At 35.7% G+C, this 20,845-nt stretch overlaps 1 protein-coding gene across 1 annotated transcript in view; it reads right to left on the bottom strand.

Annotated features, from left to right (window-relative positions):
* Positions 1 to 6,990: 6,990 nt before the first annotated feature.
* The window catches only part of LOC308354699 (uncharacterized protein), a 36,007-nt gene continuing 22,152 nt past the window's right edge, over positions 6,991 to 20,845 (bottom strand). The window contains exons 8-9 of the mRNA XM_080822317.1: positions 12,588 to 12,714; positions 6,991 to 7,987 (exon numbers count right to left, since the gene is read on the bottom strand). Of these exons, the coding sequence (XP_080678443.1) occupies positions 12,614 to 12,714 (101 nt within the window). The 3' untranslated portion in view covers positions 6,991 to 7,987; positions 12,588 to 12,613. The remainder of the gene's footprint in view (positions 7,988 to 12,587; positions 12,715 to 20,845) is intronic.

Below are 20,845 nucleotides of genomic sequence, written 5' to 3'. Positions count from 1 at the left end.
TTAACAAAACCAAAAGACAACTGAGAGAATGGGAGAAGATATTTGCAAATGACATATCAGATAAAGGGCTAGTATCCAAAATCTATAAAGGGCTTATCAAACTCAACACCCAAAGAACAAATAATCCAATCAAGAAATGGGCAGAGGACATGAACAGACATTTCTGCAAAGAAGACATCCAGATGGCCAACAGGCACATGAAAAAATGTTCCACATCACTCAGCATCAGGGAAATATAAATCAAAACCTCAATGAGATACCACCTCACACCAGTCAGAATGGCTAAAATTAACAAGTCAGGAAATGACAGATGCTGGCAAGGATGCAGAGAGGGGAACCCTCCTACACTGTTGGTGGGAATGCAAGCCGGTGCAACCACTCTGGAAAACAGTGTGGAGGTTCCTCAAAAAACTGAAAATAGAGCTACCCTATGACCCAGCAATTGTACTATTGGGTATATATCCTAAAGATACAAACGTGGTGCTCCGAAGGGGCACGTGCACCCGAATGTTTATAGCAGCAATGTCCACAATAGCCAAACTGTGGAAAGAACCTAGATGTCCATCAACAGATGAATGGATAAAGAAGATGTGGTATATATACACAATGGAATACTATGCAGCCATCAAAAGAAATGAAATCTTGCCATTTGTAATGACGTGGATGGAGCTAGAGGGTATCATGCTTAGCGAAATAAGTCAATCGGAGAAAGACAACTATCATATGATCTCTTTGATATGAGGAAGTGGAGATGCAATGTGGGGGGTTTGGGGGGAGGTAGGAAAAGAGAAAATGAAAAGATGGGATTGGGAGGGAGACAAACTCTAAAAGACTCAATCTCAAAAAACAGACTGAGTATTGCTGGGGGGAGGGGGGATGGGAGAGGGTGGTGGGGACATGGACATTGGGGAGCGTATGTGCTATGATGAGTGCTGTGAAATGTGTAAACCTGGCGATTCACAGACCTGTACCCCTGGGGATAAAAATACATTATATGTTTATTAAAATTTTAAAAAAATGAAAAAAAAAAGAGAAAAAAAAGAATCCATTAAGTTAAATAGCAAGAGATGAGTCAATTCAATCCACTTTCTCCTGTTTTTAAGACAGTCCCTGAAGATTTAGGACTTTATATTCTAGGTCATACTTCTTGGGGGTGGAAAGAACAATAAAAGATAAGTCTCAATTTACAATGAATAGGTGGGAACTTGACTCTCAAGAATACTATCTAGATTGTGCCTTAATTGCCTTAATTTTAGTTTTATCTCTGAATACCTTTTGTGATCAGGGTGTTTAACTGCATCACTCTGAGGTACTTACAATGTGTCCTCTCTTAGTCTTGGTGCTGGTTTGGGATGCCTGAAATGCAAAAGCTCATACCATAATTAATCATACTAAGGGAGGTGAAAAGCAGTGGTAAGGCTCTGTTTTCTAATTGAATAATGTTTTTACATGGAAATATCTAAATATCTCTGGATAACCCATGAATCAGAGGAATGTCATGAGGTGCTTTGGTTCCCACCAGCATCACATCTGGCTCCGGTATTCTCAGGTGGACAGAAGCATTTTCCAGCTACTGGGTGGCAGAAGCTTTGTCAATCACAATCACAAAGTTGATGGCAATTGTCTCCAAACATTCCAGGTGAACACTCTACCAAGGAAAGAGAAAAGCTGAAAATTTAATCCTTTGAGCTTTCACTGATGCACCTACAAGTGAGATTAAAGATAACAGTTTCCTCAAGATAAGTCCCAAGTAGAAAGTGGGGTGGTAACATGATACTTGTTGGTCAGAAGGAGAGAGGGAAGTTTTGGAATTCTCAGAAAGAAGCTGCACTGTATACATGACTTCACATCACGTCTTAAAATGGATTTATTTCAACAATAGTTTGTATCTGTTACAATGTGTGTTCTTGAAGATAGGAATTTGAGGAAGGATACTGATTCTACTAGCTAAGTGTATTTTAATATTTTTTCCTTAAAATGTTATTTATTGTATATCTCCTCAGAAGACTGTAAGCTCCATGTTTTCTGCTAGATTCCCAGATTTTAATGCAGAAACAGACACGTAACAACTGCACGTTATTGAATCACTAAATAATAAATGAATAAAGGATGGACAAGAAATACTATATGTAAGACTCTAGTGACATATGTGGATATGGTGTGGGACTAATATATAAATCTTTTTAAAGGCAATAACCTTGGTTCACATAAAGTCAAATTATCACTATCATTATATCATCACCATAGTTATTGTAATCATATGCACAAGAATGTACATAATACAGAGGAAAATTGGACTTAGAGTTGTTTACTGAGAACTGTACAGTTTGGCACTGTTTTAAATTAGGCTGATCGTTCTTCTAGGATTTTATAATATTTTATATTAAACTGAGTAGCCCAAATTCCCACCTCTATCTCTTCGTCGACATTTATGGCTGCCACTACTTTCTTGTGATAAATGGCTATTTCACATTTTTAAATGTTTTTTCATAAAGACCTTGCATTTATTTTAATACCATTGAACTCAATGCAGTCTTTTAAAAACATTTAGTAACATATTTTTCATTCAGAGGTACCTTCTTTGACCATTGAAGACCAACAGCTTAGTGATGTTTCAAGATACTAAACAACTTCATTTACGGGAGGCAAAACATTTTGACCAGTCATCAACAAAACCAGAAACAACCACGATATTGGCACAGAATGAGTTCCTATATCCTTAATGTCCAAGTCCAAAGTTTAGGTGATTATTCCACGTTTTCAATTTGAGTTTACATTTTTGCCCTCTGAATAAAAGATCTCATAGTCATGCAGAATTCCCACGTGCCTAACAATGCCCTAGCTATACCTTTATCACTCTGGCTGCCATGGAAACCTGCTGGGCAAATGAACTGTCCACTCGTTGAATCACAACTGGCTCCGTTTTTGCTGTCACAGATGTGGGCACAATTCAAGCCATAAAATCCAGGAAGGCACACTAGAAAATGGAAATGTCAAAAGGCTATTTTGGTTTTAAGAATGAGTTAAAGGGAAAATTAAAGGACCTGCTCTAGTCTTCCCTCCACACCCAGAACCAAAGAAAAAGATGAGAACAAAAAGTTGGAAAACAAGAAAAAATTATTTGGACACAAATATTGACAATAATTTAGTCATATAGGTAAATGAATATATGAAATGCCATTCTCTACAAGTAGTCTAGAAAAAAAACCATAAGAAAATGTAAAACATCTTCAAGTAGATATAATTTGCTATGATGTGCTACAGTCTTACAAAGACTTCACCAAAACCCTCTAATACCCTAAACACCTAAAATGATGTTTTCGAACTTCAGATTCAGGCTAAATTTAGTGAAAATGGTTTTTCAATTAAATTCTTGAAGTAAATAAGAGTATCTATGGAAAGTGATTCATACAGCTCTTGATAGCTGAAGTCCTGCAAATGTATAACAAAGGTGGGTATGAGGAAAGCAGGGGAGGGAAAGAAGAAGGAGAAAGGGAATAGAAAACAGAATATAATGTATATATAACATATAGTAGATTAGCATATTATGAGGAATTAAATTTTAAAGTCAGTGAAATTCAATATTTGGAAAATTTCCTTAGATGGCCCATAAAGTTCAATATAAAATTGTTTTTTAGGACTTCTACTACTATGTTGAACAGCAGTGGTGAGAGTAGACATCCCTGCCTTGTTCCTGACCTTAGAGGAAAAGCTGTTAGTTTTTCCACATTGAGAATGATATTCGCCAAGGGTTTTTCAGCAGACAATAAAAAGAAATAAAAGGCATTAAAACTGGCAAAGAAGAAGTCAAACTCTCACTCTTTGCAGATGATATGATACTTTATGTGGAAAACCCAAAAGACTCCACTCCAAAACTGCTAGAACTCATACAGTAATTCAGTAAATTGTCAGGATATAAAATCAATGCTCAGAAATCAGTTGCATTTCTATAAACTAACAATGAGAAAGAAGAAAGAGAAATTAAGGTGTCAATCCCATTTGCAATTACACCCCAAACCATAAGATACCTAGGAATAAATCTAACCAAAGAGGCAAAGTATCTGTACTCAGAAACTACAGAATACTCATGAAAGAAACTGAGAAAGACCCAAAGAAATGGAAAAAAATTCCATGCTCATGGATTGGAAGAACAAATACTGTGAAAATATCTATGCTACCTAGAGCAATCTACACGTTTAATGTAATCCCTATCAAATACCATCAACTTTTTTCACAGAAATGGAACAAATAATCCTAAAATTTGTATGGAACAGAAAAACCCTGAAGAGCCAGAAGAATGTTGAAAAGAAATGTGGTCACATCACAATTTTGGACTTCAAGCTCTATTACAAAGCTGTAATCATCAAGACAGCTGGTGCAGCCACTCTGGAAGAATTCTCTGGAAAAATACCCAGTAGTGCAATTGCTGGGTCATAGGGTAGCTCTATTTTCAACTTTTTGAGGAACCTCCATACTGTTTTCCAGAGTGGCTGCACAGTTTGCATTCCCACCAACAGTGTACGAGGGTTTCCCTTTCTCTGCATCCTCACCAACATCTGTTGTTTCCGGAGTTGTTAATTTTAGCCATTCTGACCAGTATGAGCTTCTTGTGGTTTTGATTTCTATTTTCCTGATAATGAGTGATGTTGAGCATATTTTTATGTGTCTATTAGCCACTTGTATGTCTTCTTTGAAGAAACTTGTTTTACTTCTTCTGCCCATTTCTTGACTGGATTTTTTTGTTTGTTCGTTTGTTTGTTTCTTGGGTGTTGAGTTTGATTAGTTCTTGTTCTTTCTTTTATTTATGTAGTGTATCACACTGATTGATTTGTGAATGTTGAACCACCCTTGCAGCTCAGGAATAAATCCTATTTGGTCATGGTGAGTAATCTTTTTTTTTTTTTAAAGATTTTATTTATTTATTTGACAGAGATCACAAGTAGGCAGAGAGACAGGCAGAGAGAGGAGGAAGCAGGCTTCCCACTGAGCAGAGAGCCCGATGCGGGACTCGATCCCAGGACCCTGAGATCATGACCTGAGCCGAAGGCAGAGGCTTTAACCCACTGAGCCATCCAGGTACCCCGTGAGTAATCTTTTTAATGTACTGTTGGATCCTATTAGGTAGCATCTTGTTGAGAAGTTTTACATCCATGTTCATTAGGGATATTTGTCTGTAATTCTCCTTGTTAGTGTGGTTTTAGTCTGGTTTTGGGATTAAGGTAATGCTGGCCTCATAGAATGAGTTTTGAAGTTTTCCTTCCAAAATCAACTATCCTTTATCTCCTTTATTTTAATTATATATAAAACTAAGCTCATAAATGTTGCTTTGCTCAACTTTTCTATTTCTTTAAATAATACTATTATTCTTCTCGGCTCTCTGGCTTAGAACTTTAGAAGCATCTTTGATTCCTTCATTTTCCTGATCTCCATCCAAATCAATTGCCTAATGCAGTCAGTTATTTTTCCAGAATAATCTTCTGCTCATTAATTCCCATTTTTATCCCAGTCCACATTTTTAAAATCCTAGACTATCATTATAACTTCCCACATAGACGCTACTGATGACTGTTTTTCCCAATAATCAATAAATGTACACACTTTCACTTGTTTCACTAGAGTGATATCTCTTGTCTGCTGAAAGTCTTCCTTGATAACCCACTGAATGTAAGATGAAACAAATCTTGTACTGTTTTTTCCTCTCTTGTACTGTTACTCCAATTGTGAAGCAAAACAAACAAAAACCACAAGATGTTTGGCTCCATACTTTTTGACCCAAGAAACCTCAGAGTAGTTGGCAAGAATCTAAACCTCAAAAGGTTTAATAAGATTTATTCCTGTGAAATATGTTTGCCAGGGCCTAAAAACAAGTTGAAAGACATGGGAATAATTTTAAACATTAATATTATTTCAGAAGCTTAAAAAATTCTTTCCTTCTAAATGATATTTTTCAAGCTTTTGCACATGCCTCAGTGCTAAATATTTACGTGTATCTTCTTATTTAGTCCTGATGATAATCTTTTAGGGGAGGTGTTATTCTTATCCCTATTCTACATTTGTTGAGATTGAAACTTACAGAAGTTAATAATAGTTTATACACCTTTTATAAGACAGATTTAGGCCATATATAACTAACTCTAGAGCCTAAGCTCTCACATCTTAATTTGTTAACTTTTTTGTCCATCAGGGATACTTGATGCCTATAACAAATTATCATATAATTCCCCCTTTTTCTAAGTTTAGGTGAAAATATTGAGTCCAAATGAAGAAGTGATATAAATATGTTTAAGGAGAACCTGAAAGCAGACATTTCAGAATTCAGCCTATATTCACATGAAATAAGCAGTTTCCTTGTCTATGTTTTAATTAGAGGCAGCCAGAAGGAGGAGAATAACTTTGTTCAAAAAGTCTGGCAGTTGACTTCTCTGCCTATGTATACTCCAGATGCTCATGGAATCATAGAGTTGTTTTTTGGACAAGAGTTACAATGAACAAATTCAATTACTGATTATGGCATTTGTCAGCATCTAGAACTTAAATTAGAGATATGAAATCCATTGTAAGAATATACATTAAATCATTAACAGTTTACCTAATTTTATATAATATGAAAGTATTATTTTTATGACTTAAAGCATTTTTTAAAGCTTAAAACTTGTCAACACCTTAATATGCCCACTCATTATCTCTGTTTCCCGCATTCACGGTCCCTTCCATGGTACACTCGGAGGCCCAGCTTCCAGAAAACCTATTGCAAATTCCATTGTTCTGACATGAACAATTAAAATGGCAGACCGGGTCATAATAACCAGGAGAACATTCTGAAAAACAAACCACCGAAGCATTAGTTTTAGTTAAGACAAGTGAATTTGTTGCAATGAGTTTAAAGACAGAAAGAAACAGTAGAATTGATCAAAGAATAAAAGCAGACAAATCATTAGCTAACCTAATCAAGACAAAAGCATAAATACACACAAATTTTTTCTTTTTTTTAATGTGGAATAACAGGACACCTGGGTAGCTCAGTTGGCCAAATGTCTGCCTTTGGCTCAGGTCATGATCCTGGTGTCCCGGGATAGAGTCCCATAACAGGCTCCTTTCTCAGTGGGGAGACTGCTTCTCCCCCTGCCTGTCACTCCCCCTGCTTGTGCTCTCTCTCTTTCTTGCTCACTCTCTCTGACAAATAAATACATAAATCTTTTTAAAATGTGGATTAACCATCAAAAATAATAAACACAGAAAGCATAGTACAAATAAGTACAAAAACCTAAATGAAATGGTAAAGTTATAGAAGATAGCTTATTTGAGACAGAAAACTTAGATAAGGTAATTATAATACAAAAACAATAAAGAAAATAGTAAATAGTTTCTGAATTAAAACAACAGCAACAAAAATCCCACCAGTCCTAGGTTTCACATGGAATTCTATAAACCTCTGCAGATAAGATTATCACCTTACTATATATCTTATTCCAGAACATTGAAGAGGAAGAGAAATTTCAAATACATTTTATTGAGTATAACATCAATTTCCAAACTTGGCAAAATACATAAAACTAGAGCTTAATTTTACCTACAACATTGATGCCAACTCATAGAAAATATAAATACACAGAAACCAACAACATATTATATCATGACTATCATGAAATAGTAGTATTTGTTCCAAGAATGTAAGGTCGCTCAACATTAGAAAATTCATTAATAAATCCATCATATTTATCAGGCTAAAGAGAAAAATCACATTATTAATTCTGTAGATGTAGAAAATACATTTGAAGAAAAATTCATGAGGTGCCTGGGTGGTGCAGTCATTTAAATGTCAACTCTTTGTTTCAGCGGATCATGATCTTGGGATCCTGAGATTAAGCCCTGCATGAGGCTTCATGCTCAGTGTGGAGTCTGATCAAAATTCACTCTCTCTCTCTTCCCTTTCCCTCTGTGCCTCCCTCTCGTGGTCTCTCTCTCTCCCTCTCTGAAATAAATAAGTCTTTAAAAAGGAAAAGAAGAATAAAGTCATTTAAAAATTCAGTAAAAGCACTGAACAAACCAGAAAATTAATAGCTTATCTCAATATGAGTATTAAAACCCAGGATTTTACTTAATGGGAAACAAAAATATTGAACAAATAAACAGACCATGTTTGTCCTTGGACAAGTTTAGTTAATACCATAAATATGTTAATTCTCCCCAACAGAGTAAATAGAAAGGACAATAAAACAATTTTAAAAAAACTTAATTATTTTTTGCATCTAGAAATGTAATTATAAAATTCATTTAGTAGGACAAATGAACAAAAGTAAAGTCAGGAAATTTCTGAAAAAGAAGAGCAATGAAGGGTGGTTATCCCTGTCAGTATCAAATACATATAATAAAGATTTATAATAAAAAAGTATTTCTTCTGCATATAAATAAACACACCAATAAAACAGAACATTCATAACTATACCTAATTGCAAATACATGTTTAGTATTTGATGAAGTCTGCCTCTCAAATCAGTGGGGAAGATAGACTTTTAAAAACTTTATTATGGTAACTGAAAAGCCATATAAAGGGAAAATGGATTTATTCCTTACACCATATACCAAGAAAAATACTTAACATTGATCAGAAAGTTAAATGTCAAGAATGATATCATACAAGTATTAAAAGAAAACATGGGTGAATTCCTATAAAACTTGAAAATGAGAAATATATTTCTAATTATGACTCAAAATTTTTAAAAATTAGAGGGAAAAAAGATACATTTTATTACAAACAACAACAAACTTCAAATCATGGAGAATCTATAATCCAAAGCTCCTCCTAATAAACCATATCCTCTGGGATTCACACTCCTGTGCTGCCCATCCTGCATGGAATCTGGGTTGATCCTACAACTTGCTTTATCCAATAAGATGTGGTGGAAATGATTTTACATCATTTCCAAGCCTTAGGAAGACCTGATGACTTCTGCTTCACAAAATCAGCAATCACCTAAAAAACCCAATTATCCTGTTGGAGAAAAAGGCCATAAAGGGAGGGTGGAACTTTATGATGGGACTAACATTCTTATAAGATGAGACATGAGAGAGCTTTCACACTCTCTCTGTGTGCCATGAGAGGAAGGTCATATGCAAATCAGAAAAGAGGGCTTTCCCCAGGAACCAAATTGGCCAGCACTTTAATGTTAGATTTCCCAGACTTCATAACTATAAACATAATTTTTAAATCACCTCATTTATAATATTCTGTTAGCAGTCCGAGTTGACTATTACAAGGAGAAAGAATCCACATGGAGGTGAACAGTGAGGTGGCAGATACGTAAAAACCCAGCTGACATACTCCAACCCAGATGAGTATCCAGAGAGCTCCAGCCCCAGCTATTATCTGAGAGGAGAGTCACTCAGCTGAACCCAATTAATCCTCAGAATTACGAGAGAATAATAAATTGTTTTAAGAGTCTAAGCATTTGGATAGTTTCTTATACATAGACAATAACCAATCAGGTGGCAAACATGCTATAGACATAAAAAGACAAATAACAAATTTTCCCAAATTAAGGTGAATGATTCACAACAAAAATGTAATATCATATATATATATTTATATACACACATATATATATACACACACACACATATATATACACACAAACACAGAACTTCTAATATTAAGGAAGAAAAAGCCAACAACCTTATAGAAAAATTAGCTAAGGTTATTTATAGGAAAAAACGTAAAAGATCCTGATCCATTAGAGAAGATGATAAAAATTTTCATAATAATAAAAATGAAATGAAAACCCCATTGATATAACATTTCCCACCAAAATTTTGATAACATAATCTTTTGATAAAGCTGTGAAGAAACAGGCATTCTATATATTTCCTGTGAGTAAGCAAAACGGCACAAGCCCACATGGAGAATTTTATAATATGTTGCAAAATTATATTTGTATTTACCCAATGACTCAGCAACTCTTGCGTATGTTTGAAATGTTCCATATTGACAGTTTAAGTGATAGAATCAAAAGTTAAAATATCTCATATTCCAAAATGCCAGAGAATTATCCAACTTGGAATTAAAAAAAATATATATGACCATGATGGTTCTATATTTAAAGTACTGCTGTTATTCTGATCTAGTAATCTTAAATATCACAAAGTTGGTAAGAGCAGTTTTCCACATGGGGTGTCTCGAGCCTCAGTCAGTTAAGCGTCTGACTCTTGATTTCAGCTCAGGTCTAGGTCTTAAGGTCATGAGTTTAAGCCCTGCATTGAGCTCTACGCTAGGCATGAAGCCTACTTTAAAAAAAAAAAAAAAAAAGCTGTTTTCCATGAATTAGGGAAAACATCCATGTTAAAAAATAATCCCTGAAAAACAATCTTCAATGTTAGATTTAGAAGGGCTGTCATTTCAAAGTGTCTTTACCCTCACTTCCAGATGGGAAAACCATATCATGGGAAGACTGATATTCCCAAAGGCATAGAACATTGTTATCAGCAGTGCAGGAGTTAGCATAGGGATCTAACCACTCTCAGGGCAAAGTACCATCTGATGACAGTCAAATTAATGGTAAAGGATGGTGGGTAATCACACCTATTGTGATGGTATGTTAGGGCCACAGATCTAAAGAGTAATGAAACCATTTCATAGATGAAACCATTTAGGTGAAAGTTTTGTTGTTTTTTTCTTAGAGCAAGACAAAACTTTAATTAACAAATTAAATAGATTTTACATAGGCTATTCCATGCCAAAAAATGCCCAGAGCTAATGTTAATTTATTTTAGCAATAAAAGATTTTACTTTATTTTAATAAGATGTGTTTTGATACTGGGTTTCAAAATTCTGACCACTTTTTACTAAAATTTATATGTCTGTGACGATTATTAGTGTTCATGATTTATATGTGAGATAAAAAGCACCAGAACATAAAATAATAAACCACAGAAGGGTATACTTTCTGACAAAAATGCAAATAGATTACACCAAGATGCATATAATAGTAAAGATAGCGTGAAACTATCATAGCTAGTGCCTTTCACATTAGAATTTCATGCACACACTCAACGTACACACACTCACATGTACACGCACTCACACATGCTTGTATTTAGAACATTTATCATGTAGGAAAAGAAGAGAGAGAAAATTCCAGGTCAAGAAAAAAGGAAAGGTATTACCAGAATCTAAACATTTTTGGCAGGCCTTCTAAACAGAAAGTGAACTATATATCCGGAATAAATGAAACTCCATAGAAACACATAATCCTTGCCATTAGAAAGTAAAGTTGTACTTATATTAGATTACCATATACATATTTACAAAACTTTCATTAACATCAATCCCATTAAACAGCCCAGAAGCTGATCCTGAGTGTTTTTTTTTCCATTCAGGGTACTCCAAGGTTAGGTGTCCACACAACAATCCTACCCACCCTCTGCCTCATCATCAGAACCCTTTCTCTCATTTCTGTCAAAATAAAACATCATCTCCTACAATAGCGTGCTCTAAATAGGTAGGATACTCTCCAGTGTTGCGCAAAATAATCAATTGTGGTTCGGAAAGAAATGAGAATAACCACCAATATTTATCTTTATTCATTCTTTATCAATTTAAACCTTTATATATGTTTTATAATACACATAATAAGTTAGTTGAAAAGCACATGCATGTCACTTATAAATAAAAAAATATTCTTGGTGGTACATGAATAATTTTTTCTTTTCTTTTTTTTTTTTTTTAAGATTTTATTTATTGACAGAGATCACAAGTAGGCAGAGAGGCAGGCAGGGGGTGGGGAAAGCAGGTTCCCCGCTGAGCAGAGAGCCCGATTGTGGGGCTTGATCCCAAGAGTCTGGGATTATGACCTGAGCCAAAGGCAGAGGCTTAACTCACTGAGCCACCCAGGCGCCCCTGAATAATTTTTTCTTAATGAAGTGAAGGTTGGAGACCTCTATTCCCAGAGTCCTCCTCTTTGCCCCTTGTAGCTGGGCCTACTCATTTTTTTTTTTTTTAAAGATTTCATTTATTTATTTGAGAGAGAGAGAAAGAGCCCACAGGCAGGGAGAGCAACAGAGGAAGTGGGAGCTCAATCCCGGACGCTGGTATTAGGACCGGAGCCAAGGGTAGATGCTTAACCAACTGAGCCACCCAGGCACCTCTAGCTGGGCCCACTCTTAATGTGAACTGGCTCTAGCCGGGGCCCTGCGTCTTCCACCCTGACAGCCTCAATGCCTCTGCGGTGGCTGAGGGTCTTCTGTATCATGCCAAGAAACTCAAGGTCCAGTAAACCTGCCATCCACAAAGACTTTAGGCTTAAACAGAGCTGGAGGGGGATTGGGGTTTAAGTCTCATAAAGGCTCTTTCACATTAATTAATATTATTTCAATTACGTAGGGGTTTTAAGGATTTTCATGTGTTATTTTGATAAGGCAAAAAATTTAATCAATATTAACATTACTTGTATTGGAAATGGAGTCATAATTATAAACAGTTTTCATGAGTTTATTGGAAAATAGCCTTTTCACGGGTCTTTACTATATTTTATCAAACAATGGCAGTATGTCCTAGAATTTTATTGAATAAAAGAAGGTGATAATCAACTTACCTTTTTCATAGCAATTTCCTGTCCATTCAAGACCACAGGTAAAACTTCTGTCCACAGGACTGCAAAGTCCACCATTTTTCAGGTACACTTAGCTCACAGTTTGGGCCATACATTGTTTGGGGACATCCTACAGTAAAAATAAAATATACATATATATACACATATGTATGTATACAGATATATATACATATGGGTATGTATACTTATATACATCAAACTGAATAAAAATACCACCTGAACAAAAGTTTTTCTCTGTTTCAGATGGAGTAATCATACCTAATAGCAAAAGCATAAGAAAATATTCAAATTAAAGCAACTACTCAAAAGTTACCATAAGGTAACAAGGACGACCATTTGTTTGTTTTCAATCACACTACGTACTTTTATTGTGCGTATTCGTCAGGAGAAAATGACTGGACAATGGAAAGTGCCCCAATAGGAGAATAAGCACTACTCACATTTAGTTGGTTTTTCCATGAGGAGTATGGGCCCAAGATAGCCAGCTAATATGCTTTTTTTTTCAGGAAATTCAAAATCTACTTTATATGAAATCATTTAATCTTTGAAAGTTGGCAACTAATTAAATTGCTTTATAGCACTGTGGAAGCCAAAGCTGTTATCAGCCAATTCAAACACATTTGTGGCTAGATTTGGCCAAAGGCCTGTCATTTATACTTTCTAGCTTATAGTATTTTTACATAATGATGTTTTCCACATGAATTATCTCATTTAATGCTCACAACTATCCCTCTGATGTGGGTAACAGTATTCTTATTTACACTTGAGAAAGCCAAAGCTTAGAGACTTAATTCTTTCTCAGGTTTAAGTAGCCAGGAAAAATAAAAACCGAGATTCCAATCTAGAACTTCTGACTTCTCATCAACCTTTCTTTCTATTCCAGCTAGAGGAAGAGACATTAGAGATTTTTTTTTCTTATTTTCCCAAAGACATTTAATACATAACAGAGTTCGTATTTGAATTCAATCTGTATGACACTTTCTTTTCTGCCTTTATTTGACTTAATGTAAGTACCAAATGAAAGTTTTAAGTTCAGTTTGTTTAAAAGACCATTACAGCTGTACAGTTAATGGTGGAATCGCCACTAGATTTAAAAGTCCAACCCACCAAAATAAAGTAAAATAAAATAAAATAATAAAATACAATTTCAACCCATGAACCGCTCTGGAGTCCCACATCATGCTCTATTTTTTTCTCTTAACATTGGTTTATTCCCTTTTAACATACATATAACTCACTTATTAATTATGTTCATTGCTCACTCTCTTCTCCACTAGAAAGCACGACTGGGATATTATGTATTTTATCCATATGTTCCATATGTTTAAAACAGGCACTGGCATTAAAAAAGTATTTTTGAGTTGAGTGGATAAATGACTGAATATATCCAGAAGTAGTCCATACCTAGTAAAGCATATAAATGTTTATCTCTCTTACCCTTTAACCCTTTTTTATCCAAAAGGTTAATATAGATACATAATATTGTGAAATTTGCTTCTTCTATAAGTAAAATTTCCCACGATTTTTAAAATTAGTACATATAGTACAGCTGCATCATTGTTTTTTATCAGCTGCATAGGACTTATTGCATCTAATAAGATTTATTTTACCACACCACTATTGATGGGCAAGTAAGTTGCTTAAAATATTTTGCTACTATGAGCAACACTGTATGTATGATCATCCTTATGGAAGACTTTATTCATATATACCATTGTATCTGTGGGATAAGTCACCAGAAGACTTTTTTTTTTTTTTAAAGATTTTATTTATTTATTTGACAGACAGAGATCACAAGTAGGCAGAGAGGCAGACAGAGAGGAAGAAGTAGGCTCCCTGCTGAGCAGAGAGCCCGATACGGGACTGGATCCCAGGACCCCGGGATCATGACCTGAGCGGAAGGCAGAGGCTTGAACCCACTGAGCCACCCAGGTGCCCCAGAAGACTTTTTTAAAAATAAAATAATATGGGTTATAATTTGTGACAGATAGTATCAAATTTTCTTACAAAGAGATTTGCAAATTTAGTAAGAAGGATTACCAATGTGCCATTTTCTTTTGTCTAACTAGTATATTATAAAAATCTAAAGAGGGTTGCTGGGGGGAGTGAGGTAAGGATAAGGTGACTGGGTTATGGACACTGGGAAGGGTATTTGCTATGGTGAGTGCAGTTAATTATGTAAGACTGAGGATTCACAGACCTGTACCTACCCCTGAAGCAAATAATGCATTATATGTTAGTTTTTTTAAAAAAAAACTAAAGCTGTTATATACATGCAACTTTAATTTGGATTTCTTACATTATGCATGGTGCTAATCATCTTTTCACAAGATCTATGGGTATCATAGATTCTTTTCTTACTAATATGTAATAACTCCTAGCTTATTAAAAAATTTGGTCTTTTTTTCTTCCATTAAAAAAATTTTTTTTATCTTTTTATGTGTTTTATGCCTTGAAGAATTTTTTTGTTTCTTTTAAGTCAAAACACCATCGATTATTTTTTTCTCTTTTATGGGTTCTGAATTGGTTCTGAATTTTTCTCAAGATTTATAATGTGGCTTTCCAAAATAACTTTTAAAAATCCTAATGGTAATTCTAGTACTCTCAGAGTTTTTGTCATTATCTCTAAGTACTTTATACACTTGGAAGTAATTTTGGTGAACCAAATTACTTTCACTAGAGTGACTTTTTGTCTAGTTTCTGGTCATTTGACTTAACATAACTTATTAAATAATTCATATTTTCCCTCTGTTTTACTTTAGTCTTCCTCATTTTTACTTTATTTTATTTTTTCACTTATTTTCACCACTTTTTACTTACTAATACAAATATTTTGGAATATAAATTTTCCTTTGTTTTCTGAATTGGCTCTACCTCATGGGATGTGAATGTCCTTACTACTGCTTTTAAATTTCCGAAATACTGGTTTTGTTTGCTCTTTTTGAGCCACCGATTATTTAAAAGGGAGATTTCAAAAGCCGATGTAGCACAGTGTGGCTTTTTTTTTTTCCCTGATAGGAAGTTAGTTTTGTTATTAGTTCTTGTTTTATTACTTGTGATCATAGAATGCCATACATCATACTTTTTGGAATAGACTGACTTTTTTTCAATTTTTGTGAATGTTTCATGGATACTTGAAAAATATATAATTTTTTTTAGGGAACATACAACATTTAGGGAACATACAACATTTAGAACATACAACAATTACAACATTTAGGGAACATACAACATTTAGAACATACAACAATTAGACATACCTTACTAATTATGTTCAAACTTCTATAAACTTATTTTTTCCTGCATATATGTATGCAGTTTTATGTGTATGTGTTAACATTAATGAATTAGTCTACTATTGATAAGCTTTTGCTATTTCTCTTTTTATCACTTACAGCTTTGGCTTTATGAATTTTAATACTGTTACTGATTTTATACATATTCATTACACTTCAATCTTCATTGTCAATTTTATTCTCTATTATTGTAAGTGTCCTTCCCAATAGTTCCTTGTTGCCATAAAATTTAACATTGTTTGATACTGATATCATGACCACTGTTTTATTTTTCTCACGTGTTTTGTGTGGTTGTACCCATTTTTTTACTATCATTTTATTTTGGAGTCTTTTTTTCAAAGCTAACATGGGTGCTATTTCTCTCTTGTTGCTTTCAAGACTTTCTTCTTTGGTCTTTAGAAGTTTAATGCAGATTTTTTAAAGTTTATCCTGTTTGTTATTCACACAGCTTCTTGAATCTGTAGGTTTATATTTTTTGTCATGTTTAGGAAATTCCAACCATTTTACTTTAAATATTTTTCAGCCCTATTCTTTTTCTCCTCCCCTCTGGGATTTGGATGACAAGAAAAAAGTTAGATCTTTTTTAATAGTTCCACAGGTCTGGGGTGCCTGGGTGGCTCAGTGGGTTAAAGCCTCTGCCTTCGGCTCAGGTCATGATCCCAGGGGTCCTGGGATCAAGCCCTGCATAGGGCTCTCTGCTCAGTAGGGAGCTTGCTCCCCTTCCTCTCTCTCTCTGCCTGCCTCTCTGCCCACCTGTGATCTCTGTCTGTCAAATAAATAAATAAAATCTTAAAAAAAAAAAAAGACTTCTACAGGGTTCATGACTGTGAGAAGCACAGAAACCAGGAGCCAGAAAAAATAATTGCATGAAAGTATAATTTATTTTGGGGATGGGACGCCTGGGTGGCTCACTGGGACACCTGGGTGGCTCAGTTGGTTAAGCAGCTGCCTTCGGCTCAGGTCATGATCTCAGCGTCCTGGGATCGAGTCCCACATCGGGCTCCTTGCTCGGCGGGGAGCCTGCTTCTCCCTCTGCCTCTGCCTACCACTCTGTCTGCCTGTGCTCGCTCGCTTTCTCTAACAAATAAATAAATTAAAAAAACAAACAAACAAACAAACTTTATTTTGGGGGAAAAAAAAAGAAAGGCTCAGACTCCTCTGAGGGGAAAACAAACATACAAACAAAACAAAACAAACAAAAAACCCCTTAGAACTCTGTCTCAAAAGATAGAGTTCTCTACATAGCCTCCAAGTGAAAGGGGGCATAAATGTGCCTTATTCCTGCTGTGCCAGTGTGAGGGTTCAGTCTTCCCATGGGACCTCTGTTGGCACCTATCTGATAGAGAGGTAGAAGCGCCTCTTACGGCTTCACGCTCCGCCTCCACTGACACTGCACAGGGTAGCTTTGTTGCTATTTGGTGGTTGTGAAAGTCCTGACTGTCCACTGGATCTCCTGTGACACCACCTTGAAGAAAACAGTAGTATCTCCATACTGTCTGATGGGGGTGGAAGTTCACAGTCTCCACACAGTTTCTACTGACATTGCCAGGGCAGGGGATACATTCCCATGTGGCAGGGATGAAAGTCTCAGCCCTTTCTCCCACACCATCTTGGTGCAGGGCAGGGGTATCTCATATATCCCCACGGAGTCTGAAGAGTAGACTCTACCTGGTCTTTGCTAGTGGGGTTGGAGTCACAGATGAAGTTTTATTCTTTAGTGTTTGACTAGAGTATTTACCTGTCATTGTCTAAGAGTTTTCTGTCTTGGTTGGCTGTCCTTTTCCTTGTCTTTATTTAGAGAAAACAGGCATATATAGGACTTTTTTTTTTCTTTCATTTTTTTGTTTGCACCCACTGGTCTTCTGGGTTGCAGCTTCTCCACCATCCGGCCCAGGATATATGAGTCAAAAATGGAAACTCAGGGATGTCACCATTCCTGTTCCCTAGGTCTCTGACGTTCCTAGTGAGTCTGCCTTGTTCTCTCCACATCAGAGATTTTTATGTTTGCTCTAGATATAGTGACTAGAATTTTTACTCTTTAGAGGGAAGAACATGGAAAAATGTCTGTACTCTATCTTTCTCTAAGTTAAGTCTTATAATTTTATATAATCGATGGACTCTTCCTTAGACAAAGAATATATTATTACATAGCATAATTAATTTCTTTATTTAGCATATATTGGCTCAGCAGCATGCGTAGTAATGGAATTAATATGATTCTTTCTCCAATTTTTCTCATTCCTCTCCTCCACCTGATTTTAGCTGGCTATGTTTTTAATCTTAAATTCTCAGTTCCAGCATTTTATTATTTTTTCTGATGAAATGCTTATTTTATTTTACTTCTTTTCTTTTCTTTTTTAAGATTTTATTTATTTATTTATTTCACAGATAGAGATCACAAGTAGGCAGAGAGGCAGGCAGAGAGAGAGGGGGAAGCAGGCTCCCCGCTGAGCAGAGAGCCCAACATGGGGCTTGATCCCGGGACCCCAGGATCATGACCTGAGCAGAAGGCAGAGGCTTTAACCCACTGAGCCACCCAGGCGCCCCTTTTCTTTTTTATTAACATATAATGTACTATTTGTTTCAGGGGTACAGGTCTTATCACTCTTATACAATTCACAACACTCATCATAGCACATACCCTCCCCAATGTCCATTACCTAGCTACCCCATCCCTCCCACACACACACCCCAGCAATCCTTAGTTTGTTTCCTGAGGTTAAGAGTCTCTTATGGTTTGTCTCCCTCTCTAGTTTTGTCTTATTTCATTTTTCCTTTCCTTCCCCTATGATCCTCTGTCTTGTTTCTCAAATTTCTCGTATCAGTGAGCTCATATGATCATATGATAATTGTCTTTCTCTGATTGACTTATTTCACTTAGCATAATACCTTCCCATAGTTTGGTTACTGTAGACATTGCTGCTGTGAACGTTGGGGTGCATATGCCCCTTCAGATCACTACATTTATATATTTGGGGTAAATACCCAGTAGTGCAATTGCTGGGTCATAGGGTAGCTCTATTCTAAACTTTTTGAGGAACTTCCATACTGTTTTCAAGAGTGGCTACACCAGCTTGCATTCCTACCAACAGTGTAGGAGGTTTCCTCTTTCACTGCATCCTCACCAACATCTGTCATTTCCTGACTTGTTAATTTTACCCATTCTGACTGGTAAATGGTGGTATCTCACTGTGGTTTTGATTTATATTTCTGATGCTGAGTGATGTTGAGCATTTTTTCATGTGTCTGTTGGCCATTTGGATGTCTTCTTTGCAGAAATGACTGTTCATGTCTTCTGCCCATTTCTTGGTTTGTTCTTTGGGTGTTCCGTCTGGTAAGTTCTTTATAGATTTTGGATACTAGCCCTTTATCTGATATGTCATTTGCAAATATCCTCTCTCTTCTGTCAGTTTTCTTCTGGTTTTGTTAACTGTTTCCTTTGCTGTGCAAGGCTTTTGATCTTGATTAAATCCCAACAATTCATTTTTCCCTTGCCTTTGGCAATGTTTCTAGGAAGAAGTTGCTGTGGCTGAAGTCAAAGAGGTTGTTGCCTGTGTTCTCCTCAAGGATTTTGATGCATTTCTGTCTCCCATTTAGGTCTTTCATCCATTTTGAGTCTATTTTTGTGCATGTTGTAAGGAAATGGTCCAGTTTCATTCTTCTGCATGTGACTGTCCAATTTTTCCAACAGCATTTGTTGAAGAGACTTTTTTTCCATTGGACATTCTTTCCTGTTTTGTCAAAAATTAGTTGGCCATAGAGTTGAGGGTCCATTTCTGGGCTCTCTATTCTGTTTCATTGATCTATGTGCCTGTTTTTGTGCCTGTACCATACTGTCTTGATGATTACAACTTTGTAATAGAGCTTGAAATCCAGAGTTGTGATGCAACCACCTTTCTTTTCTTTCTCAACATTCTTTTGGCTATTCGGGGTCTTTTCTGGTTCTGGTTCCATACAAATTTTAGAATTATTTGTTCCATCTCTGTGAAAAAAAGTTGATGATATTTTGATAGGGATTGCATTAAATGTGTAAATTACTCTAAGTAACATAGATATTTTCATAATATTTGTTCTTCCAATCCATGAGCACAGAACATTTTTTCATTTCTTGTGTCTTTCTCAATTTCTTTCATGAGTATTCTGTAGTTCTCTGAGTACAGATTCTTTGCCTCTTTGGTTAGATTTATTCCTAGGTATCTTATGGTTTTGGTGCAATCATAAATGGGATCAACTCCTTAATTTCTCTTTCTTCTTTCTCATTGTTAGTGTATAGAAATGCAACTGATTTCTGTGCATTGATTTTATATCTTGCCACTTTACTGAATTCCTATATGAGTTCTAGCAGTTTTGGGATGGAGTCTTTTGGGTTTTCTGTATAAAGTATCATATCATCTGCAAAGAGTGAGAGTTTGACTTCCTCTTCACCAGTTTTAGTGCCTTTTATTTCTTTTTGCTGTCTGATTGCCGAGGCTAGGACTTCTAGTATTATGTTGAGTAGCAGTGGTGATAGTGGAAATTTCTGCCATGTTCCTGATATTAGAGGAAAAGCTCTCAGTTTTTCCCCATTGAGAGTGATATTTGCTGTGGGTTTTTCATGGGTGACTTATGATATTGAAGTATGTACCCTCTATCCCCACACTGTGAAGAGTTTTAATCAAGAAAGGATGCTATAGTTTGTCAAATGTTTTTTCTGCATCTATTGAGAGTATCATATGGTGCTTGTTCTTTCTTTTATTAATGTATGACATTGATTGATTTGCAGATGTTGAGCCAAACTTGCTGCCAGGAATAAATTCCACTTGGTCATGGTGAATAATCCTTTTAATGTACTGTTGGATCCCATTGGCTAGTATTTTGGTAAGAATTTTTGCATCCATGTTCATCAGAGCTATTGGTCTGTAATTCTCCTTTTTGATGGGGTCTTTGTCTGGCTTTAGGATCAAG

The sequence above is a fragment of the Martes martes genome, assembly GCF_963455335.1.
Source record: "Martes martes genome assembly, chromosome: 1".
In the NCBI taxonomy this organism is placed as follows: domain Eukaryota; kingdom Metazoa; phylum Chordata; class Mammalia; order Carnivora; family Mustelidae; genus Martes; species Martes martes.
Note: the sequence above shows the minus strand (reverse complement) of the source record. Positions and strands in the feature narration are given on the sequence as shown.